A 27,876-nucleotide genomic window follows, 5' to 3' on the forward strand; every position below is an offset into this window, starting at 1 on the left:
CACCATCCTGATTAAAGAAGATGTGCTTTGTTTCTCCATGCATTCTCCTCTCTTGTGACGCGATGCGTCAGAGAGGACCCTTCCTGGCCCATCACGGGTTCGCTCTGCATCTGGGCAGCACGGGTGCCAAGTTTGGCTCTTAGCACAGCTTCCTTCTCTTTTAGTGCTTGCCAAAGTCTATCACTTCCCGCAGCTCAGGGTCTAAATCCAGCTCTGTTATTCGATCGTCCTTCCAATGGCCGACACCCAGCAGACGATGGAGACCAAAAAAGACACAAGCTTGAGTGGAAGGGATGAAACTGAAAGCCTGCAGAACTCAAGGCATCTTTGGGTACAGAGAGGAACATCAATGTCATCCCACCCCCTCCCTCTGCCCCTCCTTTTCCCTCCCTCCCTCTCCCCCTCTGCCCCCCTCCCTCCCCCCTCTGTTTCTCCATCCCTATCTCCCTCTTCTCTCTCTTTCTCTCCTTCCATCTCCCTCCCTCCCTCTCTCTGTGTGTCTCCCTTCCTCTCTCTCCTTGTCTCCTCTTCTGTCTCCCCCTCTCCCTCCCTCTCTGTGTCTCCCTTTCCCTCCCTCTCTCCCTCTGTCTCCCTTCCTCTCTCTCTCTCTGTCTCTCTCTCCGTCCCTCTCCCTCTGTCTCCCCTCTCTCTATCTCCCTCTTTCTCTCACTTTCTTTCTCTCCTTCTCTGTCTCCCCCTCTACCTCCCTCTGTCTGTGTGTCTCCCTTCCTCTCTCTCTCCCTCTGTCCCTCCCTCTCTCCTTCTGTCTCCCTTCTCTCTCTCCCTCCCTCCCTCTTTATGTCTCTATGTCTCTTCTTCCTCCCTCTCTATCTCCCTCTCTTCCTTCTTCTTCTCTCTCTCTGTCTCTCCCTCCCTCTCTGTCTCCCTCTCTCCCCCCTTTCCCTCCCTCCCTCTTCCTCTGTGTCTTTTCTCCCTCTCTCCCTCCCTCTCTCCCTTTCTCTTTCTCTCTGTCTCTCCCTCCCTCCCTCTCCTCTGTCTCTCTCTCCCTCTTCCTCCCTCCCTCTCTCTGTCTCCCCTGGAGGGGGTGCGGAACAATGCCAGGGGGGGCATGTGCTTATTTTGGCACAGGGAGTAGGGGTGTTTTTGCACCGAATAATAGCACACAGCACAGAGGATAACAAACCCTTAAGAGACACCATAGAAAAATATTTAACAGGGATTGGGGGGGGGGGAGAGAGAGACAGAGATAATGAGACAAACATGAAGTCTCCTGAAAGCTAAGACATGGAAATATGACGAAGCATCTGTAGCACTTGGCTTCACTGTGACTAAGGCGGCAGACGAGAAAAGACCGGTATGTTTACCGTGTCTAAAAATGTTGGCAGCAGAGAAGCGTGAAGCCAAATAAGGTGTCACTTAAACACATGATACCCAATCACGCTGATAAGCCGCTTGAGTTTTTTTCAGCAAAAACGTGCTGAATATTGCAAACAATTATCCTGGCAGAGAGTTGGAGGGGTGCAAAATATTTATTTCTTCCTAGTAGGGGCGCGACAGAAAATAATTGAGAAACACTGGCCTAGAGTAAAAACATCTTTTAAAAAAGCCATCTAGCACCCTGTCCTATAGACTCGTCCTAACAAACTGCCACTTAACAGGGATGGGATCTCAACCGTCCTTTCTGGAAGCGATCCGGACAGCTTAACGTGGTTCCACCCGTTTCCTCTACTTACCCACTGCTGCCCGTATGAATCCTCCAAATCGTTGACTGTCCGGTCGTCCCAATTAAGGCGGATGCCAACCAGGACAGAAGGCAGGAACCCATTCTCAGCCAAGATCACAAAATAGGAGAAGAATCCTCCCAGAGCCTGGATCATTCCTGCAAAGGAATTTGGGGAGTTGAGGAAATCCACTCTTCACATCAACAACTTTAAGACCTATGGACTTCTTAGAACTCCCACGATCCCCCAGCCAGCTGTGCTAAAAGTTTATCCTGCTCTGATAAGTAGTGACTGGATGTTTCTGTGCTCACATTATTACTAAAATATATTGTTGTTATTACTGTATACCTGTTTATTTAAGCTAAGCAGTCAGTGTTTCGTTTGTTTTGAGTGATGAGACTTTTATATTATTTTATTTGTTTGTTTGTTTATGTTGTCAAGTACGTATTGGCGGTATACAAAGATATAATAAAATTTATATACATGATACCAGTAGGACAGAGGACGGAAGGCACTTGGGTGAACTTAGGCACGCCCCTTACTGACCTCTTAGGAATCGGGAGAGGTCAACAGTGGAGAGTCTAAGGGTAAAGTTTTGGGGGTTAGGTGATGATACTAGAGTCTGGTAGTGAGTTCCAAGCATCAACTACTCGGTTACTAAAGTTGTATTTCCTGCAGTCGAGTTCAGAGCGGTTTACTTTAAGTTTGGATCTGTTGTATGCTTGTGTGTTGTTGTGGTTGAAGCTGAAGTAATCGTTGACAGGAAGGACGTTGTAGCAGGTGATTTTACGGGCTATGCTCAAGTCGTGTTTAAGGCGACTTAGTTCTAAGCTTTCTAAACCTAGGATTGTAAGTCTAGTTGCATAGGACAGTGTTTCCCAACCTTGGCAACTTGAAGATATTTGGACTTCAACTCCCAGAATTCCCCAGCCAGCAAATGCTGGCTGGGGAATTCTGGGAGTTGGAATCCAGATATCTTCAAGCTGCCAAGGTTGGGAAACACTGGCATAGGGTGTTCTGTTGCAAGCGGAGGAGTGGAGGGCTCTTCTACTAAAGTATCTCTGGACATTTTCTAGAGTGTTTATGTCTGAAATGCGATGTGGGTTCCAGGCTGATGAGCTCTATACAATAATTGGTCTGGTAAAAATTTTCTATGCTCTGGTTCAGCTGTGGCAAGGGGGGCGTTTGCCCAGGTTCGCCTGGTGCACCAGTTGTGGCCCTATCTGGACCGGGACTCATTGCTCACAGTCACTCATGCCCTCATCACCTCGAGGTTCGACTACTGTAATGCTCTCTACATGGGGCTACCTTTGAAAAGTGTTCGGAAACTTCAGATCGTGCAGAATGCAGCTTCGAGAGCAGTCATGGGCTTACCTAGGTATGCCCATGTTTCACCATCACTCCGCAGTCTGCATTGGCTGCCGATCAATTTCCGGTCACAACTCAAAGTGTTGGTTATGACCTTTAAAGCCCTTCATGGCATTGGACCAGAATATCTCCGAGACCGCCTCCTGCTGCACGAATCCCAGCGACCGATTAGGTCCCACAGAGTGGGCCTTCTCCGGGTCCCGTCAAGTAAACAATGTCGGTTGGCGGGCCCCAGGGGAAGAGCCTTCTCTGTGGCGGCACCGGCTCTCTGGAACCCACTCCCCCCAGAGATTAGAACTGCCCCTACTCTTCCTGCCTTCCGTAAACTCCTTAAAACCCACCTTTGCCGTCAGGCATGGGGGAATTGAAACACCTCCCCCGGGCATGTTCAACTTTATACATGGTATGCTTGTGTGTGTGTCTGTTAGTATATGGGGTTCTTTTAAATCTTTAAATATTTTAAAGTTATTTGAATTATTTATGATTTGTTCTATCTTGTTGTGAGCCGCCCCGAGTCTTCGGAGAGGGGCGGCATACAAATCTAAATAATAAATAATAAATAAATAAATAAATAAATAAATAAATAAATAATAGTGTGAGATTACCGGAGCAGAAGCTACGTAAGATTAGATTATGGTTGCCTAGGGCAGGGATAGGCAAAGTTGGCTCTTCTATGATTTTAGCTCCCAGAATTCCTGAGCCAATCATGCTAGATTAGGAATTCTGGGAGTTGAAGTCCACATGTCATAGAAGAGCCAACTTTGCCTATCCTTGGCCTAGAGTCATGTGATCCCTTCTCTGGCAATCAACATCAATGGGGAAGCCAGATTCACTTAACAACTGTGGCAGGAACTGTCGTAAAACAGAGCAAAACTCACTTAAGAAATTTCTAACTCAGCTACTTAGTGCCCTGCTACATAAAGTTCTCCTTACTGTGACAAAGCCAGCCCTGTCCAACCCATGTCCTGTCTCCTCAAGTCAACTTCTGAGGTCTTCCCACACCTGCACCTGACTCACCAATCTGCCCGTAGGCCATACTGATGAGTCGCTCGTTCACCAGCTTGTCGGTCCTAGGGTTTCGGGGTTGACGCTTCATGATGTCGCTCTCAGCTGCTTCGTAAGCCAAGGAGATGGCAGGCACCTGGCAAAAAAAACCAAGAATGGGGATTGTACAGATTGCTAGATTGTTAGTTGGGGGAAAGATCAAAAGCAACATGAGAAAATATTATTTTACTGAAAGAGTAGTAGATCCTTGGAACAAACTTCCAGCAGACGTGGTAGATAAATCCACAGTCACTGAATTTAAACATGCCTGGGATAAACATAGATCCATCCTAAGATAAAATACAGGAAATAGTATAAGGGCAGACTAGATGGACCAGGAGGTCTTTTTCTGCCGTCAGACTTCTATGTTTCTATGTTTCTAGATTACAGGTTTCATCTTATACTCAGTGATGGGCTACTACAAGTACAGTCAGGTATGCAGAATCGGTAGAAAAAAGTTGCTTTTTTTTTCTTTTTTCCCTTCTGGGCTCTGGGTATGTTTTTCCTATCGCAGTAAATGAGGTTGAATGTGTATAATTTTAAAAGAGCTGTGTGTGCGTGTGTACATACGCATACAGTTTATATAGTAGATAAGTATATTTTTGTGTGCCTGTGTGCAATATGTATGTACACATATGGCATATATATATTGATGGGCTTCTACGGGTATGGTTAGGTATGCAGAACCGGTAGAATTTTTTTCTCTTTTTTTCCTTTCTGGGCTCTGGATAGTAAATGAGGTTGAATGTGTATAATTTTAGAAGAGCTGTGCATGTGTGTGTACATACACGTACAGTTTATATAGTAAATAATGTATATTTGTGTGTGCCTGTATGTAATATATGGCTTATATAAATAGAATTAAATAGTATATTTTGGACATTCAATAATAGGAAATAGAGAGGGAAATTGTATTTCTTTGAGGCGAGGAGAGGCCAGGCACCCTAACCCAAACCCTTGACGTGAGTGACCTCAAGTTGGCCACTTTTAAGCCTTTATGACCTTTATGACCTTTAAGCCACCCCATGGTCACATTATTCTCAAGCCACTCCCACCTTGTCACATGGCCAGCAAGCCACACCCACAAGACAAGCCATGGTAGTAAAAACTTTTGCAGTCCTTCACTGCTTACATTTGAAGGTTTAACTCAGGTGTGCCCAAATTTGGCAACTTTAAGACTTGCGGACTTCAACTCCCAGAATTCTCCTGGATAATTTTGGAAGTTGAAGTCCGCTAGTTTTAAAGTTGTCAAGTTTGAAGACATCTGGCTTAGCTCTTTTCATCCCAGTCACTGGAGGAAAGACCAGTGATCAAAGACCAGAATGAAAGATCAGGCTCCTTTGGGCCATTTCCCCCCCCCCCCCCACACACACAAACAAATTCTGTGTCTTTTTTGCCATCGTTTTCTCTTCTCTTGTTTTGACTCGTGTATTCATTCTTTTCGAAGTCATGCCAGCCATGTCAATCACTTGGCTGTTTGGAGGATGAAGGGATGCAAGGGAGTGAACTCACCATGTCAGTCCCCAAGTCAATGCAGAGGATGGTGATGGTACCCAGGGGCAGGGGGATGTTGGCCATGATAAAGAGCAGAAAGGGAGTAATCTCTGGGATGTTGCTGGTCAAGGTGTAGGCGATGGATTTCTTCAGGTTGTCGAAAATGAGGCGTCCTGGGGAGACAAATGGGGAGAGAATGGGGCACAGCTGGGGGGCAGGAGAAGGAGGCTTCACATAAATTCAAATGCCAGCCAGATTTCTGCTCCGTCGGCACAACAGCGCTTAAGACTTATATCCCACTTTACAGTGCTGTTTCAACCCTCTCTAAGCAGTTTACAGTGTCAGCATATTTCCCGCCACCCCCAAACAATCTGGATCCTCATTTCACCGACCTCGGAAGAATGGAAGGCTGAGTCAACCTTGAGATGGTCAGGATTGAACTCCTGGTAGGGGGCAGAGTTAGCCTGCAATACTGCCTCCTGACAATTGTGCACCACAGGAAGGAGGGAGGGAGGGAGGGAGGGAGGGAGGGAGGAAGGAAGGAAGGAAGGAAGGAAGGAAGGAAGGAAGGAAGGAAGGGGGAAAGGAAGAGCGATAAGAATTTAGACTTATATACCACAGTGCTTTTACAGCCCACTCTAAACGGTTTACAGAGTTAGTATATTTTGCCCCAAACAATCTGGGTCCTCATTTTACCGCTGGAAATCACTGTTCTGATATGCTGTAAGCTGCCCCGAGTCTTCGGAGGGGGGCGGTGTAGAAATCGAATAAATAAATAAATAATAAAATAAATAAACAAAGAACTTTTCTCCCAGAAATGGAATACAAACAGAACCTAAAACTGAGATATCCACACGCCTCAATCCGAGGGTTTTAGATGGAAGGGAGTCAATCTCCCTCGCCTTGCTTACCTTCTTCGACTCCAGTAACAATGGAGGCGAAATTGTCATCCAACAGAATCATGTCCGCCGCTTGTTTGGAGACATCTGAGCCAGCGATGCCCATGGCAACTCCAATGTCAGCCTTCTTCAAGGCCGGCGAGTCGTTGACTCCATCCCCTGTCACAGCTACAATTGCACCCTGATGTGGGGGAAACGGAAGGCATGGTCAGGAACCGAGAGAACGGTTTGTTGTCGTGCAAAATATGTCTGGTGTTGTGCCCCAGGTAAGAACGTCGCAAAACACACCGTTTGTCCGAACCTTTTTTTTATTTTTTAGGCTTTTAAAAAAGACTTTATTTAAACAATTAAAATAAACAAAATTGACAAACATGCTTAAAATTGGTTGAGATTCTTTGGTTTACATTTCAGGATTTTTATTATTATTATTATTATTATTATTATTATTATTATTATTATTATTAATTGGGTTTTTATCCTGCCCCTTTGCGAGGACTTGGGGTGGCTTACAATATATGAAAAAAAATACAGGTTTCAAATCCAACAAAAATAAAAGAAACAGTCTAAAACCCCCAATTTAATCTAAAAACAGTCATATTCAGTCCCCCAACATACTTTCCATTCAGCATATACTAATTCATAGGCAGGGGCTATAAATATTAGTGTCCCCAAGCCTGTCGGCACAAGGGCTTCTTCAAATTCTTTTGAAAGGCAAGGAGGGTGGGGGGTGGTACGAATCTCGGGGGAGCTGATTCCAGAGGGCCGGGCCCCCACCGAGAAGGCTCTTCCCCTAGGCCCCACCGAGCGACATTGTCTAGTCGACGGGGCCTAGAAAAGACCGACTCTGTGGGACCTGACAGGTCACTGGGGCTCATGTGGCAGAATTAGTCTTGGATAGCTCACCAAGTTTGGCAAAATGCCCAGGAGTTGTCTTCAGTAAACAAAGTGAAGCAGATAAGCAGAGAAGAGATTTTCCAGACATGACAAAACACATACATTTTCAAATGTTGTTTCCTGCAGAGATTCAACTGTCCTCGCTTTCCTTAGGTAGATTAGGGGAGTGACCAATTAGCCCCCAAGTCTTACTCCTGAGGAGACCTCCTCTGCAGTAACCACTCCTGCCTTTTGGCAGCTCTGCATGCTCCTACATTAAGAAGAGGAGGCTGGTTGGATGGCCTACCTGTCTTTGGCAACCTTCCACAATGATGAGTTTTTGCTGTGGAGATGTACGGGCAAAGACGATCTCGGTGTGATTCTGTAGGATTTCATCAATTTGCTCCGTAGGCATATCTTTCAAATCTGTCCCGTGGATCACACAAGCCTTGGCATCTCTAGGTAGACAAAGGAGAGTAGGCAGAGCAAGCATGGCCTCTCCATATGCAGATAGAGTATTTACTATGGACTACTCAACTATTAAGTATTTAATATGGAAGTATTAAAAGGCTTCATTGTTTCAATGTTGTTTTTGTTATATTTGCCTTCCCGACTTTTTTCTAAGAATCCCCAAGAACACAACTAATACAGTGGTACCTCATCATACGAACTTAATTGGTTCCAGGAGGCTCGTAAGGTGAAAAGTTCATAAGACGAAACAATGTTTCCCATAGGAATCAATGTAAAAGCAAATAATGCGTGCAACTCCTTCAGGAAAATCCCAAACTTTAGAAGGGAGGCGAACAGAGGGCAGGGAGGAGCAGCTAAAGGGGGCGGGTGGAAGAAGCAAGGCTAGGCTAAAGGGTGAGTGGGAAGGAAGGAAGGCAAGGGGGGTGCCCCTCCCTTTTCTTTTTTCAAAAGACACTGTTTCAGTGCCTTTGCAAGCATGCAAAATCTTTACTCCTTCAAGCTGCCCCTCCCTTTTCTTTCTTAAAAAGACACTGTTTCAGTGCCTTTGCAAGCATGCAAAATCTTTACTCCTCCAAGCTGCCCCTCCCTTTTCTTTCTTCAAAAAAGGGGAAAAAAAGAAACCCTTTCATCCCAGCAGCAGCTGCTTGGGTTCGTAAGGTGAAAATAGTTCGGAAGAAGAGGCAAAAAAAATCTTAAACACCGGGTTCGTATCTTGAAAAGTTCGTTAGAAGAGGCGTTCGTAAGATGAGGTACCACTGTACTTTCATCGCGGTAAATGGTTACAGTCCTCTGGGCGATGCCAACAAACAACTTATCTGTTGAATTGCCACACAGAGGAAAATAGCCCTTTGCGTGTGACTTCCTTGCCCGCCCCCCCCCCCTGTTTTCCAACACTTTGTCCTTTGGGTTTCATGATGTCCTGGAAATTGGTTACTTTTCCCCCACAAGTTGACCTCTGCCCTCCTTTCTCCTCACCTGGGGTTGACCTGACTGACAGGGATGTTTAGTCGGGCGGCAATGTCTTCCACTGTCTCATTGCCCTCAGAGATAATCCCAACACCTTTGGCGATGGCTTTAGCTGTGATGGGATGGTCACCTGTTACCATGATCACCTGTAGAGGAAAAGAGATAATTTACTGTCCACAGATACTTTACTAGAAGAGCCCTCCACTCCTCCACTCGCAACAGAATACCTGACGCAACTAGACTTACAATCGTAGGTTTAAAAAGCTTAGAACTACCTCGCCTTAAACACGTCCTAAGCATAGCCCATAAAATCATCTGCTACAATGACCAACCATAACAACACACGAGCACACAACAGATACAAACTTAAAGTAAACCGCTCTAAACTCAACTGCAGGAAATAGGAGTTTAGTAATTGAGTAGTTGATGCATCGAACTCGCTACCAGACTCTGTACTATCATCACCTAACCCCCAAAACTTTACCCTTAGACTCTCCACTGTTGACCTCTCCCGATTCTTAAGAGGTCAGTAAGGGCCGTGCATAAGTGCACCAGAGTGCCTTCTGTCCCTTGTCCTAATGTTTCTCTTTTACTAGTATCATGTATATAAACATTGTTATATCTTTGTTTTCGTAGATTTTCACGGGTACAGGTATGACGGTCTTGGTATATTCGGGTTTCTTCCCGTGTAGGATTTAGAAATTTCTGGCGACGTTTCGACGAGGTCCCACTCGTCATCTTCAGGCTGGTGCTTCTGTCCTTGCTGTGTTCGCCCTAGAACAAGGACAGAAGCACCAGCCTGAAGATGACGAGTGGGACCTCGTCGAAACGTCGCCAGAAATTTCTAAATCCTACATGGGAAAAAACCCGAATATACCAAGACCGTCATCATTGTTATATCTTTGTATACCACCAATATGTACTTGACAATCAATCAATCAATTAATGTATAAATAAGCAGGTTTGTCAAAGGAGTTGTGGGAAACACAAAGACTGTCCACTATAGCAGAATGAGTTGTCCAACCCAATTCATTTCTGGAAGAATTGCAGGAGACAAGATGGTCCTCCAAGGGCTTCTAAGAAGTCCTGGACAATTTAAGGTTGCTATATCTTCAGTCTGATACAGGCTAGAAGCTTCCATTGACAACACATCAATATGCAAATCTTGGGCCAATCCATTAATTAATTCAAGATGAAAAGGAGCACATTGGATTGTGGAATCTGCGGATAAATTGATTAATCAAAAGAGCCACTGCATCTCAATTAGGAAACAATTTCACTATTAGGAGCCAATTTTTAAAAAATTGCTTAGGAGGGTGAATTGGTCTTCTGGGATATCAAAACTGAAATAAAGAGATCTCAAAACATCTGCAATGTCAGCCAGATAACATCTGGATTACATCTCTGAATTGGATAAAGTGGATGTACACAGAGCTGTCCGGCTATTCATTCAGGGAAATATTTGCAGTTCAGCTAAACCAAGGGGTCTCCAACCTTGGCAACTTTAGGACTTGTGGACTTCGACTCCCAGAATCCCTCAGCCCTCTGCTTTACCTTGATGCCAGCACTTCGGCATTTGCCCACAGCATCGGGCACAGCAGCACGGGGCGGGTCAATCATGGACATGAGTCCCACAAAACAGAGGTTGTCGGTGGAAAAGTTCACATCGTCGCAGTCAAAGGCGAACCCTTTGGGATACTGCTCTTCGGGCAGGACATAGTGGCAGAAACCTGGAAGGAAAAAAGGTGGTCAGGTGAAAAGAAATTGACCCAGAGACTTGGCTGGCCAGTTCTTAGCTAATGATTTTGCTTGTATCTTACAGGAACAGATACCCCATAAACCCTTCAGGATTGGCTCTGAGATAACACTCTAGGAGAAATGTCCTGACAGTGAGAACAATTAATCAGTGGGATGTCTTCCCTCCAGAAGTGGTAAATGCTCCAACATTGGAAGTTTTAAAAAAGAGATTAGATGACCATTTGTCTGAAGTGGTGTAGGGTTTCCTTCCTAAGCAAGGAGTTGGACTAGAAGACCTCCAAGGTCCCTTCCAACTCAGTTATTCTGTTCTGCTCTGCTCTGCTCTATTATTCTATTCTATTCTATTTATTCACCATGGCTTATAAAGCCATAAAAACTTGATTTGCACAACTCTCTAAGCCACAACCAAACTTCACTAACAGTTGTCAGATGGTCACAGAATCCCTCATCACAGCTTGGTGCCCTTTTCAATTAAACCTCCTTCCTAACTAAAGAGTGTCTTCTTCTTCTTCTTCTTCTTCTTCTTCTTCTTCTTCTTCTTCTTCTTCTTCTTCTTCTTCTTCTTCTTCTTCTCCTCCTCCTCCTCCTCCTCCTCCTCCTCCTCCTCCTCCTCCTCCTCCTCCTCCTCCTCCTCCTCCTCCTCCTCCTGCCATATCCACCATTGGACTTTGGTAAACAACTCCCAACAACCCAACCTCCTCTGCCCAGCCATTCCTACCAAGCACCCGCTCTCCAAGTCCTCCGAGCTCTAAGTAGGCGTTCTGAAAAGCTTCTTTCAGTTCTTCATCCAGAGGCTGTTCTTTGCCTTGGAGCAGAATGGTGGAGCATCGGTCCAGGATGCGTTCAGGGGCCCCCTTCATCACCAGCAGGTAGCGGTTATCGTTGGGGTCTTCCGTCTCGTGAATTGAGAGCTGCAACGGGAGCAAGAAATCTCTCAGGACCCAAAGAACGTCCCCAGATTAAAACAGAGGAAGATTTATTTATTTATTTATTTTATTTATTTATTAAATTTGTATGCTGCCCCTTTCCGTAGACTCGGGGCGGCTCACAACAGTAATAGAAAAAATAATGTAGAATACAAATCTAATAATTAAAACTAAAAACCCATAATTTAAAAAAAACACATGCACACAACATACCATAATTAAACAATATAGGCCTGGGGGAGTTATATCAGTTCCCCCATGCCTGACAACAGAGGTGGGTTTTAAGGAGTTTACGAAAGGCAAGGAGGGTGGGGGCAGTTCTAATCTCAGGGGGGAGCTGGTTCCAGAGGGTCGGGGCCGCCACAGAGAAGGCTCTTCCCCTGGGACCCGCCAAACGACATTGTTTAGTCGACGGGTTAAGATCCTGCTTAACCCAGGCCGCTCATGGAATGCAACGCAACATGACAAAATGTGATGCCTATTAAAGCAGGCAAAGTTTATATCGCTTTGGGGGGGGGGGGGGTCCATCTCTGTGAACATTACATTAGCCAAAGTCTGCTGGTTTTGCACCTAAGCAACAATAGTAGCAAGGCATTATCAATATTGCATCGAATCAGCGCCCTTTCTCTCTCTGGAAATGATTTGCCAATTTTATTCCAGGTCATGGCACACTGGGAATCCCAGCTAATCCTTCCCATATGTCGGCATAAAAGACGGGGATTAAAGCTGATGGGCCTGAGAATCCCAGAATGTGGGGTCTGTATTGGTTTTACAATTTGAGAATGGAGAATCGTAAGCGGGACAGTTCGGTTACACAAAGTGACCAGACACACGTTTCATGATGAAATGAAAGCTTCTAAATTATGCATTCTTCTTTTTTTTGTATGCAGTTGTTGTCCTTTTTCTTTTTTAAAAAAAATAGGGTTCGGGGGTTCAAATTAGAATACTGAATAAAACATACCTTAGTTTTTGGGGAGGAAAATAGGGGGGGGTTTCTGCCTACCAGTTTTTCATCTGACTAGCATCCTTAGCCTGGTCAGCTTCAGCACATTATTTTATCCCCTTTAAAAAATCTTATTTGGAGTAAGTAGCAATGAAAAAGAAAGCCTGCAAATCTCAATTAAAATGAATATCCTACCAAGGCTGTAATTTTTATTTCAAGTAATCCCGATAAATCCTGGGAAAATCTTTTTTGAAGACTTAAGAAAAATAACCACAAAGTATATTTGGCAAGGGAAAAAACCCCAGGGTAAGATGGAATCTATTACAAGATAATAAAGAAAGGGGTGGATTTGGACTTCCAAGCTGGCAAGCAGATTATCAATCAGCAAAACTAGTATGGATCAAAGACTGGATAGAATTTAGAAATAAGAGAATACTGATGATAGAGGGACATGATCTTCAACTAGGATGGCATGTGCTTATATGGGATGAGAAATATAAAGCTCACACATATTTTCATTGTGAGCTATACTTTAAAAAAAGCATCCTCAGGTGGTGGTGGTGTTTTTAATGGTTTTGCTCAACACCCTTAGCTTTGCTTCAATTTTTAATTCAAGGAGAACTTATAATTTTTAATTCAAAGAGAACTTATAATGTTTAATTCAAGGAGAACTTATAATTTTTAATTCAAGGAGAACTTATAATTTTTAATTCAAGGAGAACTTATAATTTTTAATTCAAGGAGAACTTATAATTCTTAATTCAAAGAGAACTTATAATGTTTAATTCAATTTTTAATTCAAGAAGAACAGTTTATATCAAGGGCATCCAAACTTGGCAACTTTAAGACCTGTGGATTTCAATTCCCAGAATTCCCCAGTCAGTTATGCTGACTAGGAATTTTGGGAGCAGAGGTCCACAGGCCTTATAGTTGCCAAGTTTGGAGACCCCTGGTCTATATGACAGGTTACTCAACTCTAGAGTTGAGAGGCCCCTTTGAGGAACGCTCAAGAACCCATACCTGGTATTTGTTGGTGGAGTTGAAGGGAATTTCTGCCACTTTTTTGTTCTTCTCCCTCATCAGCTTCACAGATCCAGATGAAAGCTCGATACACTTCAACAGGGCTGATTCAGAAGCATCTCCTGCTACATCACGCTTGGGGGTGTGAAATGGGATCATTTCAATGTACTGTGTTTGGACAAGCAGCCTGGCCTTCTCTCCCCAGCACTCCCCATCACCCTACCATCCTGATGATGGAACTAACAACCTTCATAAGTCTAGGACAGGGGGTAGGCAAAGTTGGCTCTTCTATGACTTGTGAACTTCAACTCCCAGGATTCTTGAGCCAATCCTGCTAGCTCAGGAATTCTGGGAGTTGAAGTCCACATGTCATAGAAGAGCCAACTTTGCCTACTTCTGGTCTAGGAAGTGATGCCACAGGAGAAAATTGGCTCCTAGATTAGCTGGGTTAAAAAACATCCAGTATATTTCTTGAAGGAAGGTACCAGACCTAATGACCCAGGTGTATATGAGCAACAACGGATGTTTTGATCTCTTACTGTTGGATTTCCTAAATGTAAACCCATTTCCTCCCACTTATGACTGTATGACTGTAACTTGTTGCTTGCATCCTTAAGATTTTTATTAATATTAATTGTTTCTTCGTTGCTTATTTGACCCCTATGACAATCATTAAGTGTTGTACCACATGATTCTTGACAAATGTATATTTTCTTTTATGTACACTGAGAGCATCTGCACCAAAGACAAATTTCTTTGTGTGTCCAATCATACTTGGCCAATAAAGAATTCTATTCTGTTTGTTCTGTTCTGTAGGCCACCAGGGAAGATCGAATGCTCATTTATTTGTATCTAGGCCTGACCCAGCAAGCCTATTTTCAGGTTCTCATATTTCATCACACGGGATAGAAATCAAAATTATTTTCCTTATACTTGACCTTCAACCCTCCCGCCTTCACCCGTCCTTATCTCCAGCACAATGACCATTTTCAATTTTCTAGATGCCGCTAAGGCCCAGCTGGTGTCTTCTCCCAAGGAGTTGGTGTCCTCTGCTCACCTTGAGGATGGGCACGTTCTCTTGACCGCCCTTGAAGACAGCTCGGTTGCAAAGCCCAGCAATAAGAGACAAGGCCACCCAGGTGGGGGAGCTCTTATCAAAGGCCGTGCCTGCAATAAAAAATGAAGGTGGTGAGGAGGGGTGAAGTTTTAGGTTAAGAAAGGAAATCACTTGAACTGTAGGCACAGGGGTCAACCCTGTTGTCGCTGAAGCCATTTTAATTTAATTTTGTCCACTTCAGTGTTGCCACACTGGAGTTGAGGGTCAGGGAGGGGGGATTGGATATAGAGGGAATTTTGTAGGCGAAGCAAAATACTTTCTCTTGGGAACCAAGGACATTTTGTAAGGAAGAAGGTGGAGTGATGCTACCCAGTTGTTGTACTGTACGATGATTCGACCATGTGACTCTTTTGAGAAAGTAGAAAATCTTTTACTTTTAATGGAGTGAAAACTGGGAGTTTTAGAGTCAGTTTTCACCAGGTACAATGTTTTTCGGAGTCTAAGACACACCTTCCCCCCCTCCCCAAAAGAGGGTGAAAATTTGGGTGCAATTTATTAAGCTTTTTCTCTTAGCCCTAATGAGGTGCTAACAAGATCTTCCATGCTTTGCTAGCTAAATGACCTTCCCTTTGCCTGCTTCTTTCCTTGCTGCTCCCTCCAATAAATAGCTGAGTCTTTTTTCAGCTCTAACAAAGTGATCTGAAGTGATCTGATTTTTCAGCCCTAAGTGAAGCGATCCATCCTTCCGAGGTGGGTAAAATGAGGACCCGGATTGTGGGGGCAATAGCCTAGCTCTGTTAAAAAGTGCTATTGCTAACATGTTGTAAGCCACCCTGAGTCTAAGGAGAAGGGCGGTATAAAAAAATTGAATGAATGAATGAACAAATAAATAAATAAATGGGAAAAAATGCTTCTTCTTACAAACTTTTCTACTTAAGAACCTGGTCACGGAACGAATTAAGTTCATAAATAGAGGTACCACTGTACCTTTATTCTCTTTCCCCATAACAATCCTCACCAGATTGATCCTCGGTGGTATCAGCCTCATGGATCTGGTTGTCAAACCACATGTGGGCAACAGTCATCCGGTTCTGAGTCAGGGTCCCTGTCTTGTCGGAGCAGATGGTGGAGGTGGAGCCCAAGGTCTCCACAGCTTCCAAGTTCTTCACCAAGCAGTTCTTGCGAGCCATGCGCTTGGCGGTCAAGGTCAGACACACCTAAAAGGGGAGGAATGAAACTTAGCCCTGGGCTGCAGGAAAGGACTCCCATCAGAGGGGCCCAATCTGGCATTTTCATCTAACAATATCCCCAGCTCTTACCAGCTTGCAAGCTCTTTCATTGTTACTCTCTGCGAAGAATGTTTTTTAAGCCCTAAGTCTTTGCCGGTTTTTTTCATTGCTCTATTTGCTCAGAATTTTTCTTTCCAGCCCTAACCAGGTTCTAACAATGTTCCCAGCTCTTACCCACTTGGAAGCTCTTTCATTGTTACTCTCTGCAAAGAATGTTTTCCAAACCCTAAATCTTTGCAGGATTTTTTCCATTGCTCTACTTGATGTGAATGTTTCTTTCCAGGTGCTAACAATGTACCCAGCTTTTACCCACTTGGAAGCTCTTTCATTGTTACTCTCTCCGAATCAGGTTTTTTAAAGCCCTAACCAGGGGATAAAATAATGTGCTGAAGCTCCCCAGACTAAGGATGCTAGCCAGATGAATACCTGTTAAGCAGATTCTTTTCCCTATTTTCCTCCCCAAAAACCAAAAAACAAGATGCATCTTATACTCCGATGCGTCGGTTTTCGAACGCTTCTCAGTTCGAACAAATCGGTATTCGACCAGGAAATTCAAGAAACTTTTGCCCTGAAATCTGAACAAATATTTGGAATTCGAACATTCGAGAGAGCTGAAGACAGAAGCTGGCAAGCTACACAGAGAGAGAGAGAGCCAGGGACAGAAGCGGGCGAGCGAGAGAGCTGAAGATAGAAGCCAGCAAGCTACAGAGAGAGAGAGAGAGACACGGGGACAGAAGCGGGCGAGTGAGAGAACTGAAGATGGAAGCCAGCAAGCTACAGAGAGAGAGAGAGAGACACGGGGATAGAAGCAGGCAACCTAGAGGGAGAGACAATTGAAGAGGGGAATTTATCTTAAATTGCTTCGGTTCTCAACCAAATCGGTTCTCGACCACACTTCCAGAATGAATTGTGGTCGAGAACCGAGATACCACTGTATGTTAGTTGTCTGTCGGGAAATTTCTCCCTAGTTCTAGGTTGCTTCTCTCCTTGATTAGTTTCCATTCATTTTTCTCTAGGAAGTTTTTTTGGTAGACGTCCTGTCAGGTACTTACTGTGACTGTAGCCAAGAGTCCTTCAGGGACGTTGGCCACAATGATGCCAATGAGGAAAATGACGGCTTCCAGCCACGAGTAGCCCAAAATGAGAGAGAGTACGAAGAAGGAGACCCCCAGGAAGACGGCCACGCCTGTGATCAACTGGATGAAGTGCTCGATCTCCCGAGCGATGGGGGTCTTGCCAACTTCCAGGCCTGAAGCCAGAGTGGCAATTCGACCCATCACCGTCCGATCTCCAGTGGCAACGACAACCCCTCGTGCCGTGCCTGGTGGGAAAAAGAGACAAATCGGTGGGCATGCATTCTCTCTCCAATTTTCTGCACACCGAACAATTTCCAGATCTGGTAGGATGACTATAGCTCCTAGAATTTCCCCAGCTAACCTGCCCATCTCAGCTCAAGTTAGAGATCTCTGATATGGATTTGTGTTGGATGTTCACTGCCTATAGCCATATTTAAATGAATTTAGGACCCACTGTTTGATAACTGTAACTTAAAAATCTTGCTGGGTTCTTGAGGCGAGAGACAAACCATTAAGCTAACTTAGGATGAGAGCTTAGGTGTCAATCACCAAGGAAATCACAGTTCAAATAGCTATAAATATATATTGCAAGCTTAAGCTCTCTACAAGAACCTGAAATACTAAAATACTAACAGTCAAAGCAAATAGATAGGAATCAATGGAATCAATAGGAAATCCTTCCCATAAATTAAGGCAGAAAAACACTCTAGCAATCACAAAGCCAATAGAAAATTTAAAAAGCCAAAATGGGTAAAAATCTTTCATCTTTATGCTGGAAATGTAAAAAGTTACCTGGAACATATTACTACATGTTTATTTGTATTTATTTATTCATTTGTCCAATACACAATACATATGGAAGAGAATACACATGAAGTAATATATATAAAGATAATATGTAAAAATAGAGGTGGGAATGCCATAAGACACGAGAATATTGGAATACAATAATGCAATGGATGGAAGAAATATTGAAGATAAAATTAGAATCTAAAACCAGAACTCTTTTTGCTAGGAATAACCATTGATAAATACGACAAAAAAACAATATACCTAATGCTATATATTCTGACCGTGGCGAGGTTAATCTTCACCCCAAAATGGAAAAAAAATAAAGATACCCCCACAGATGAAGTAATTCCTATATAACATTTTATCACGTGCTGAAATGGAAAGAGTTGAAAGATAAAAACAGAAATTAGACTATTTCAAAACCTTGGACAAACTACACCACTGGTGGGGAAAAAGGAAAACCAAGGTTATGAATTAATGGAAATGTTGGAGAACCTTAGAAATTCAATTAAACCTAGTTCTATATTTTATGCAAGATAATGAAAAAATAAACAATCAAATGTAAAAAGGTATAAGGGATAATTTGTCATGTACTCATTATTATGGTTTATGGTTTCTGTTCTGTGTTTGTACATTTTGGGGCTTTTTAAACAGTATTATAAATAAAGAACTTTTTATATAAAAAAAAGTTCACACAAGGGTGTATTTGGAAGTGGGGGAAAAGAAAGAAATTTTAAAAAGACTGCGCTAATATGTTCTCTTAAATCAGTTTTTTTTCAAATTAGGCAAATTTAAGATGTGTGGACTAACTTCCAAAATTCCCCACACCAAGGATAATACACAGTCCCTCTGATCATAATCCAGAATGGTGGCAAATAAAGTTCTTATATTCAAATCATAGCAGTGATATCTAGATTGGGGTCGTAAACTAGTCTGAATTCACAGCGATGTGTTTACCGAGATCTGGTTCCTTTGTTCTACAAGGTATTCTAACTCACACGCCCTACCTTCGACGCAGTTGGTAGAGAAAAATGTGATATTCCTGGTCTCAAGAGGATTGTCATGGGTACAATCGGGAGAACGGGTCTGAGGTTCGGATTCACCAGTCAGGGAAGAGTTGTCCACCTAGAAAGGAAACGCCATGCCATTGTTAGGGCTCTTTCTAACAGCTGGGTTGGCAATAAATGAACCAACAATGTGTGTTAATGTACGAGGGTCGCCCAGAAAGCAATGCACTACTTTTTTTTCCCTCAGCCTACAGTAATGGTACGAATACAAAACTTTAGATAATAATAATAATAATAATAATAATAATAATAATAATAATAATTTATTAGATTTGTATGCCGCCCCTCTCTGAAGACTCGGGGCGGCTCACAACAATGATAAAAACAATATTATAGTGGCACAAATCTAATATTAAAAAAACTAAAAACCCTATCATAATTAAAAACCAAACAGCACATACATACCAAACATAAATTATAAGGAGCCTGGGGGAAAGATGTCTCAAATCCCCCATGCCTGGCGGTATAGGTGGGTCTTGAGTAGTTTACGAAAGACAAGGAGGGTGGGAGCAGTTCTAATCTACGGGGGAGTTGATTCCAGAGGGCCGGGGCCGCCACAGAGAAGGCTCTTCCTCTGGGGCCCGCCAGATTATTTGATTTGTCAGGAGTGCGTGTGTAAATTTTGCATTTCTTCAGAAAGATAGCGTAGCTGCAGCAGTGTTTTGAAATGGCGTCTGTAAGTGATGTACGTTACAAGCAGCGTGTCGTCATTGAATTTCTCACTGCGGAGAAAGAAACTTGGGAACATTCACAAATGTTTGTGTATAGTTTATGGAGAATTTGCAGTCGACAGAAGTACGGTTAGTCACTGGGCACAGAGGGTGAGGCCATTACTGTGCAGAAATGGCTTCGTGACCAGAACAAAGAGTGGTACCAACAGGGCATACACGCCCTTGTGTCTCGCTGGAGGAAGGCCGTAGAACGGGACGGAGATTACTTGGAAATAATAGGGAATGTAGCAGAGACCCCATTCTTTCTTGTGTTTAAGTTTCATTGTGTTCAATAAATAATTGTTGAAGAAAAAAAAGTGGTGCATTACTTTCTGGGCGACCCTTGTATATAGCTTTAACTGAGCTATATCTGATTGGCTGATGGTGTTGCAGACTGCCATGTCCTTCCCGTTAATGACTACTTCACCTTCAACCGCAGCAATACACGAGCACATAATAGATTCAAACTAAATGTAAACCACTCTAAACTCGACTGTAGAAAATACGACTTCAGCAACAGAGCGATCAATGCCTGGAATGCACTACCTGACTCTGTGGTTTCTTCCCTAAATCCCAAAAACGTTAACCTTAGATTGTCTACAGTCGACCTCTCCCCGTTTCTAAGGGGCATGCATTGTGCCTACCGTCCCTGCCCTACTGGGCTATTGTCCTTTTTTTATCATTACTCTTTACTTATGTTATGTTTATACAAACTACTATCCCATGCATGATTGACAAACAAACAAACAAATAAATAAATAAATAATAATGGGGCGCTAGAGATCATAGTTTATTTTCCTCTGTCATTCTCCGTTATTCTCTCTAGCATTCTCTTTAGCATTCTCTCTGTTAGCGCTGCATTCTCTCTGCATTCCATGTGTGGTAGTAGTTATGTGTTGTAGCTAAACTGTGTTTAAGCTTGATATCTTTATTTAGTGTTTATGACAAAGACAATTGGTAAGAAGACTTTGCAATTTGATATTCTTTGAATTGATAAGAACGTGTATGACTTGGATTGTTTATTGGACTGTGCTATTTCTCAAATGAAACTTCAACTCACATTAGTGTATCTGTGTGCGACTGAATTATTCATACCTGCTCTAATACAACCTTGCACATCCTTGGTAAAAGCAGGATTTCTCTGCACATACATTTAACAGCCCTGTCAGCCCACCCAGAAAGGTTTGCAGTTAAAATTATCCTGGGTTTTTATCTCAAATTTGGCAGGTCAACGAACGGACAGATCTCGTAGAGTAATTTGAAAGGACAGATGGTTTGGGCCTGTTACGTAAGCCCAGGAAAGCTGATCACTTTTGTGACAGGGATCCAAAATTCATTCTTCTTCCACTTCTCTAGTAGGGCTCCGCGTCGAACAAAAGAAACAGGGAAATTGGAGCTCCAAGGTTGTCCAGTGATACGGCCTACGCACCACTGATCTTGGGCTCGGAAATCTGATCCCTCCACTTAGATTTGGTTTACGGGAGAGAACAGTTGGTAAAAGGACATGGCGAATTGCTCTAATTCCCAGGGGCTTGCTAGTCCGTTCCAGAAGGAGAAAGGAAAAAACAGCTGAAAGAAAGAAGACGGTAAGATGTCCACCAACCTTGCAACCATGAGCCGAGATGATCCTTAGGTCAGCTGGGACTCTATCTCCTCCTTTCACCTCTATCAGATCTCCAACCACCACATCCTCAGCGTTCAATTGCATCTTCTCGCCTTCTCTGATCACCAGAGCTTGCTTTGGAATGTAAATAATAAAAATAAAAATAATTATTAATAATTAATAATTAGATTTGTATGCTGGAGACTCGGAGCGGCTCACAACAATTACAACAATATACAAATCCAATATTTAAAAGAAACAGAACATTTAAAAAACCCATCATTAAGAACCATTCAACACAATCATACCATTCATAAAACTATTTGTGCTCAGGGGTATCTCAGTTTCCCCATGCCTGGTGACAAAGATGGGTCTTAAATAACTTGCGAAAGGCAAGGAGGGTGGGGGCCGTTCTAATCTCCGGGGGGAGTTGATTCCAGAGGGCCGGGGCCACCACAGAGAAGGCTTTTCCCCTGGAGCCCGCCAGATGACATTGCTTAGTCGACGGGAAAAACAAACTTAATTCCATTTTTAAAATATTCTGGATTTTCAGTCATGCTAAAACATGTCCCCTTAAAATACTTCTTCCCCAAAATTCACTTTCCTCCCTAAAAGAGGCTGAAAATTCAGGTGCAACTTTTTTCCAAGCTTTTTTCTCCCCAGCCTTAACTAGGTGTTAACGATCTTCCCAGCTCTTATCTTGCAAGTTCTTTCATTGTTACTGTCTGCAAAGAATGTTTTCCAAGCTCTAAGTCTTTGCAGGGTTTTTTTTCATTACTCTAACTTGCTCCAAGTAAGTTTCTTTCCAGCTCTAATCAGGTGCTAACTATGTTCCCAGCTCTTACAGCTTGCAAACTCTTTCATTGTTACTCTTTGCTAAGAATGTTTTCCAAATCCTGTTTTTGCAGGGGGCTTTTTTCATTGCTCTAACTTGCTCCAAATGTTTCTTTCCAGCTCTAACCAGGTGCTAATACTGTTTCCAGCTCTTACCGGCTTGCAAGGTCTTTCACTGTTACTCTCTGGGAAGAATGTTTCCAAGTCCTAAGTCTTTGCACTTTTTTTCATTGCTCTATTTGCTCAGAATTATTCTTTCCAGCCCTAACCAGGTTCTAACGATGTTCCCAGCTCTTACTGGCTTGCAAGCTTTTTCATTGTTACTCTCTCCATATAGGTTTTTTTTTTAAGTCCTAACCAGGCGATAAAATAATGTGCTGAAATTGACCAGACTAAGGATGCTAGCAGATTCTTTTCCCTATTTTCCTCCCGAAAAACTAAAGTGCATCTTATAATCAGAAAAATATGGTACATAAAACTACAAGTTCTTGTCAGTCTCCCTGGCTACATTTGGACACTGGCTGCGCAATTCTCTGACAGATTACCTGTACGTGGTGTTGATATAAAAGACAACTTGTCCTACCTACCTGGGGCACCATATTCTTGAAGGATTCCATAATCTTAGAGCTTTTGGCCTCTTGGTAGTAGGAGAAGCAGCCGGTGATGATGACCACAGCCGCCAAGACAATACCTAGGTACAGCTGTCCAAGAGCAGAAGGAGAAAAGGTGAGATGGTCAAAAGGTCCTTGAGATTCCTCTCACAAGGACACCCTCCAAACAAGTCATCCCACCAAAACTCACATTGTCTCTTGTGGGGTCATCTTCAGTTCCGGCCAGGATGCCGTAGGCAAGGAAGCAGAGAAGGGCACCAATCCACAAAAGGATGGAGAAACCTCCAAAGAGCTGGCGACAGAATTTGACCCATTCTGGAGTGGTTGGGGGTGGAGTGAGAGCGTTGGGGCCATCGCGGGCCAGGATCTCTTGGGCTTTGCTGTGGGTCAGACCCTGATGGTCGGATAGGAAGAGAAAGAGAACGGAAGGATAAAACCGTGGGCTGGGAGAGAAACATCTGTTCATACTTATCTCCAGTCCTTGAAGAACAGTTCACCAGCCCTGAGTGGAAAATCCTCACCTGCACGCAATCTGTGTTGTATTTCCGGCAGACTTCCTCAATTGACATTTTGTGCTCCGTCTGAAACACAGGGCAAAAGGGAGACTCTTAGAAGGACCATCTGCTACCTCCCTCCATCTTCACCATCTCTTGAGGCTCCATCCAACCAACCCCGGATCAAGCTAGGTCATCATCACTCCTGGTTTCTTGCAGCTCCACTCAACCACCCAATCCCCTCTGGCGGACCAAGGTAGCTCGTCACTCACCATCGCCACTTCCTTCTTGAGATCGTCCATATCCCGAACCTTCTGCTGAGCTTTGTTCTTCTTTGAAGAGTCGTCATTTTTGTCTTGGGTGGTGGCCACGCGATAACTATCTGAGCGCCCGTACTGCGTGGAAAAGACCAGCAGAGGTATAAATAAAAAGCACCCCCGTCGAAAAATGCAATCTTTATCCAATCTGATTTTCATTTTTTCCCCAATGTCCAGGTTCCAGGTAGCCTCCAAACTAAATCAGAGTTCAAGTCAAAGTGTTCCTCAAAGCTCCAATTTATTGCAAGAGCCATCCTGGCACCTAGAGTGGGAAACCTGAACCTGAGATTCCCACCCAGTTGGAAGTTCACATCCCTTGTCCCCCACACCCACAAACTTGTCATATTGGCCACTCAGATTGTGCCAGCGTGGCAAGTCCTCCTTCCATTTCCGCCCAGGTGGGTGGGCATAGGATGACCTTGAACGCTTTGTGGCTGCATCTGTTCCCTCATGAAAATCATCCTTCCCAATTTCTTCTTCTTTTATTTTTTATTTTTCCTCTTTCCTTTCCCTTTTTCTTTCCTTTTCTTTCTCTCTTTAGCTTTATTTCCTCTTATATATGTGTCTATTTTGATTTATAACTATTAATCTAAATTCATATACATATGTACCAATATTCGTATTGTCCTTTTGCTTTATGTATCCCCTCCCCTATTTGTCTTCAATAAAGATTATATTTTCTTTAAAAAAAAAAAAGATTGTGCCAGCGTGGCAAGTCCTCCTTCCGCTTCCACCCAGGTGAGTGGGCATAGGATGTCCTTGAACCACTGGAAAGAATGCTTTACGGCTACATCTGTTCCCTCCTGAAAATCCCCCCCTCCCAAGTTCCCATAAACATCAGGCCTTCTATGGATAGAGTGGCAAGCCGTTAATTTATCACCTACACCGGCTTGACACCCAATTTGCCACGTATAGGAGGTCCTCGATTTACAACCACATTTGTTAAGTTTTGCCCCATTTTACAACCTTTCCTGCCACGGTTGTTAAGTGAATCACCCCCATTGACAAGCTAGTAACCCGATTGTTAAGTGAATCTGGCATCCTCATTGGAATTTGCTTGTCAAAAGGTTTATTTATTAGATTTGTATGCCGCCCCTCTCCGAAGACTCGAAGCGAGGTTGCAAAAGGGGATCCCATGACTTTGGGACACAGCAACGGTCGTAAGTATGAGTCAGCAGTGTGCAAAAAACCCACCCATAAGTCACTTTTTTCAGTGCCATTGCAATTTTGAACGGTCACTAAAAGAAATGTTGTAAGTCAAGGACTACATACATATACACCTGTTCTGAAAGTAATGGCACAATTAAGTACTTGTGAACAGGAAACAGAGAAAATGCATGGAGGGGAGAAGCCCTGGGTGGATAATTCTCCCAACAATTTGATTTTGAAAGTAACTCCTGTTCGCATCCAATGGTTTGGAAGCCTTGGTAGATTTTTTTTAAAAAAATATACTTTATTTATAAATATAATGAAAAGGGGAAAAGAAAAAAAAAGGAAAAAGGAAATTGTTAGATTTTAATTGACATCAAATGATTTAATCAACTATTTCTAATTTACAGGTAGTCCTCAACTTACAACATAGAAACATAGAAGATTGACGGCCGAAAAAGACCTCAAGGTCCATCTAATCTGCCTTTATACTATTTCCTGTATTTCATCTTAGGATGGATGTTTATCCCAGGCATGTTTCAATTCAGTTCCTGTGGATTTACCAACCACGTCTGCTGGAAGTTTGTTCCAAGCATCTACTACTCTTTCAATAAAATAATATTTTCTCACGTTGCTTCTGATCTTTCCCCCAACTAACCTCAGATTGTGCCCCGTTGTCCTTGTGTTCACTCTCCTATTAAAAACACTTCTCTCCTGAACCTTATTTAATAACACATTTAAAGGTTTCGATCATGCCCCCCCTTTCCCTTCTGTCCTCCAGACTATACAGATTGAGTTCATGAGGTCTTTCCTGATACGTTTTATGCTTACGACCTTCCACCATTTTTATAGCCCCGTCTTTGGACCCGTTCAATTTGATCCATCTCTTTTTGTAGATGAGTTCTCCATTCATTTAGTGACTGTTCAAAGTTACAATGGTGCTAAGAAAAGGGGACTTATGACCGGTCCTCAAATTTACGATAATCACAACAACCCCCATGGTTCTATCTAGGATCAAAATTTGGGAGCTTCACAACCGGCAGGTATTTACGATCCCAGGATCCAAAGATTGTCTTTTGCGACCATCCCAGCCATCTTCCAACAGGGAAAATCCATGGAGGAAGACAGATCTGCTTAATGTCCATCTTTCATCCAACAACCGTAATGATTTACTTAACGACCATGGCAAAACAATTGTTAAGTCAGGTGCGACTCACTTAGGAACTATCTTCTTTAGTAGTGGACATTTTAGTCCCTATTGTGGCTGACGACTGCCTGTATATGTGATGGATCCTTATAGCAAAGGTATTCAGATAAACAGCTTATAGCAGGAGTAAGTATTTCAAATGTTCGTCATTAAACATGGCTGGAAGAGTAATTTTCAATTCATACAACACTCCAGATTAGGCGAAGATTTGTCCCTATATTGTACGAAAACACTCCTTTTATAGCTGCTGATACAGTTCCATAGAGGAATCATTGAGTCTGTCATCTGCACCTCTATAACTGTCTGGTTTGATTCTGCCACCCAACAAGACCGACACAGGAGAATCAGAACTGCAGAAAAAACAATTGCTGCCAACCTGCCTTCCATTGAGGACCTGTATACTACACGAGTCAAAAAGAGGGCGGTGAAAATATTTACTGACCCCTCGCATCCTGGACACAAACTGCTTCAACTCCTACCCTCAAAAACGACACTATAGAGCACTGCACACCGAGACAACTAGACACAACAACAGTGGTTTTCCCCCCCAAAAGCCATCGCTCTGCTAAACAAATAATTCCCTCTGCATTGTCAAGCTATTCACTAAGGCTGCTAATACTAATACTATTACTATTAGTCTTCTCATTGTTCCCATCAGCCATCTCCTCCCACTTATGACTATATGACTGTGACTTTGTTGCTTGTATCCTTACGATTTATATTAATATTGACTGTTCCCTGACTGCTTATTTGACCCCTATGGCAATCATTAAATGCTGTACCTCATGATTCATGACAAATCTATATTTTCTTTTATGTACACTGAGAGCATCTGCACCAAAGGCAAATTCCTTGTGTGTCCAATCACACTTGGCCAATAAAGAATTCTATTCTATTCTATTCTAGTCTAGTCTAGTCTAGTCTAGTCTAGTCTATTATCAGCTAGTGGATTCCTGGCTATCCTTTCACGTCATTACTTGACTTATTTTTATAAAAAATGCAAAACCTGTTTCATGGGCACTGATATTGTGTTACATTAACCACATACAGGATTCAACTTCTTGTGTGAATCTGCCGTAGCAGTCCAATGATAGATGTCTTAAAATCACAGCCTTGCCCTGCTCATCTCTCCTTTGAAGAGTTTTATCAATTCGGAATTTTGGGGAAGCGTTGCCACATCTTTACAAAAATGAACCTCAAATGGTTAAACGATGTTTTACAATTGTACTCAGATCTGGAGAGGCTAAACCTATCGGTTAATGGATCATAACCCTAACTAACAGATATGAAATCTCCTTTGTTTAGACACACAGGGTGAAAAAGCAATTTTCCTTGTCTTGCTTGTGAAAATATCTAGATTGGTCTGGCCACAATGGAAGCAGAGCTATACTTACAAGCAAGGCCCGGTGAGGCCATCTTTAGATTTAAAAAAGGCCTCGTCTTGAAATATTAATGTGTTCTATTTTTTTTTTCACTTGAACTGGAAGAATTTCAAATGGATCTTACAGGGCAGTCTTAAGTAATTTCAAATGGATCTTACAGGGCAGTAGTCCTCTTCTACCTTACAATGTTCCATAGTTGAAATTACAGAGGAAAAAATATCCTGCTATTTAGAAAGTGGTCCTATGGAGGACTTTTCATTGATAAGGCTTGTTTTCATAGGTAGCATCCTTTGCCACTGATATCCCTCTGGAACAGGTGAGGAATAGGACTAGCACAGGGTTTTTCCATCTTGGCAACTTTAAGATGGGTGGACTTCAACTCCCAGAATTCCTCAGCCAGCAACTTTAAGATATGTAGACTTCAACTCCCAGAATTTCCCAGCTAGCAACTTTAAGATGGGAGGACTTCAACTCCCAGAATTCCCCAGCTAGCAACTTTAAGATGGGAGGACTTCAACTCCCAGAATTCCCCAGCTAGCAACTTTAAGATGGGAGGACTTCAACTCCCAGAATTCCCCAGCTAGCAACTTTAAGATGGGAGGACTTCAACTCCCAGAATTCCCCAGCCAGCAACTTTAAGATATGTAGACTTCAACTCCCAGAATTCCCCAGCTAGCAACTTTAAGATGGGTGGACTTCAACTCCCAGAATTCCCCAGCCAGCAATTTTAAGATACGTAGACTTCAACTCCCAGAATTCCCCAGCTAGCAACTTTAAGATGGAAGGACTTCAACTCCCAGAATTCCCCAGCCAGCAACTTTAAGATATGTAGACTTCAACTCCC

The 27,876-nt window shown here is 43.0% G+C and overlaps 1 protein-coding gene across 2 annotated transcripts in view; it reads right to left on the minus strand.

Moving 5' to 3' along the window:
- ATP1A3 (ATPase Na+/K+ transporting subunit alpha 3) overlaps positions 1 to 27,876 on the minus strand; it is a 64,803-nt gene that overhangs the window by 9,604 nt on the left and 27,323 nt on the right. For both annotated transcript variants that reach the window (XM_070764308.1, XM_070764309.1), the window contains exons 2-19: positions 23,250 to 23,372; positions 23,005 to 23,064; positions 22,674 to 22,877; positions 22,460 to 22,573; positions 21,039 to 21,173; positions 18,666 to 18,783; positions 16,843 to 17,111; positions 15,520 to 15,718; positions 14,502 to 14,611; positions 13,445 to 13,579; positions 11,274 to 11,466; positions 10,352 to 10,527; positions 8,807 to 8,943; positions 7,668 to 7,818; positions 6,500 to 6,668; positions 5,607 to 5,761; positions 4,068 to 4,191; positions 1,695 to 1,840 (exon numbers count right to left, since the gene is read on the minus strand). In XM_070764308.1, coding sequence (XP_070620409.1) covers positions 1,695 to 1,840; positions 4,068 to 4,191; positions 5,607 to 5,761; positions 6,500 to 6,668; positions 7,668 to 7,818; positions 8,807 to 8,943; positions 10,352 to 10,527; positions 11,274 to 11,466; positions 13,445 to 13,579; positions 14,502 to 14,611; positions 15,520 to 15,718; positions 16,843 to 17,111; positions 18,666 to 18,783; positions 21,039 to 21,173; positions 22,460 to 22,573; positions 22,674 to 22,877; positions 23,005 to 23,064; positions 23,250 to 23,372 — 2,718 coding nt within the window. The remainder of the gene's footprint in view (positions 1 to 1,694; positions 1,841 to 4,067; positions 4,192 to 5,606; positions 5,762 to 6,499; positions 6,669 to 7,667; positions 7,819 to 8,806; positions 8,944 to 10,351; positions 10,528 to 11,273; positions 11,467 to 13,444; positions 13,580 to 14,501; positions 14,612 to 15,519; positions 15,719 to 16,842; positions 17,112 to 18,665; positions 18,784 to 21,038; positions 21,174 to 22,459; positions 22,574 to 22,673; positions 22,878 to 23,004; positions 23,065 to 23,249; positions 23,373 to 27,876) is intronic.

The sequence above is a fragment of the Erythrolamprus reginae genome, chromosome 11, assembly GCF_031021105.1.
Source record: "Erythrolamprus reginae isolate rEryReg1 chromosome 11, rEryReg1.hap1, whole genome shotgun sequence".
In the NCBI taxonomy this organism is placed as follows: domain Eukaryota; kingdom Metazoa; phylum Chordata; class Lepidosauria; order Squamata; family Dipsadidae; genus Erythrolamprus; species Erythrolamprus reginae.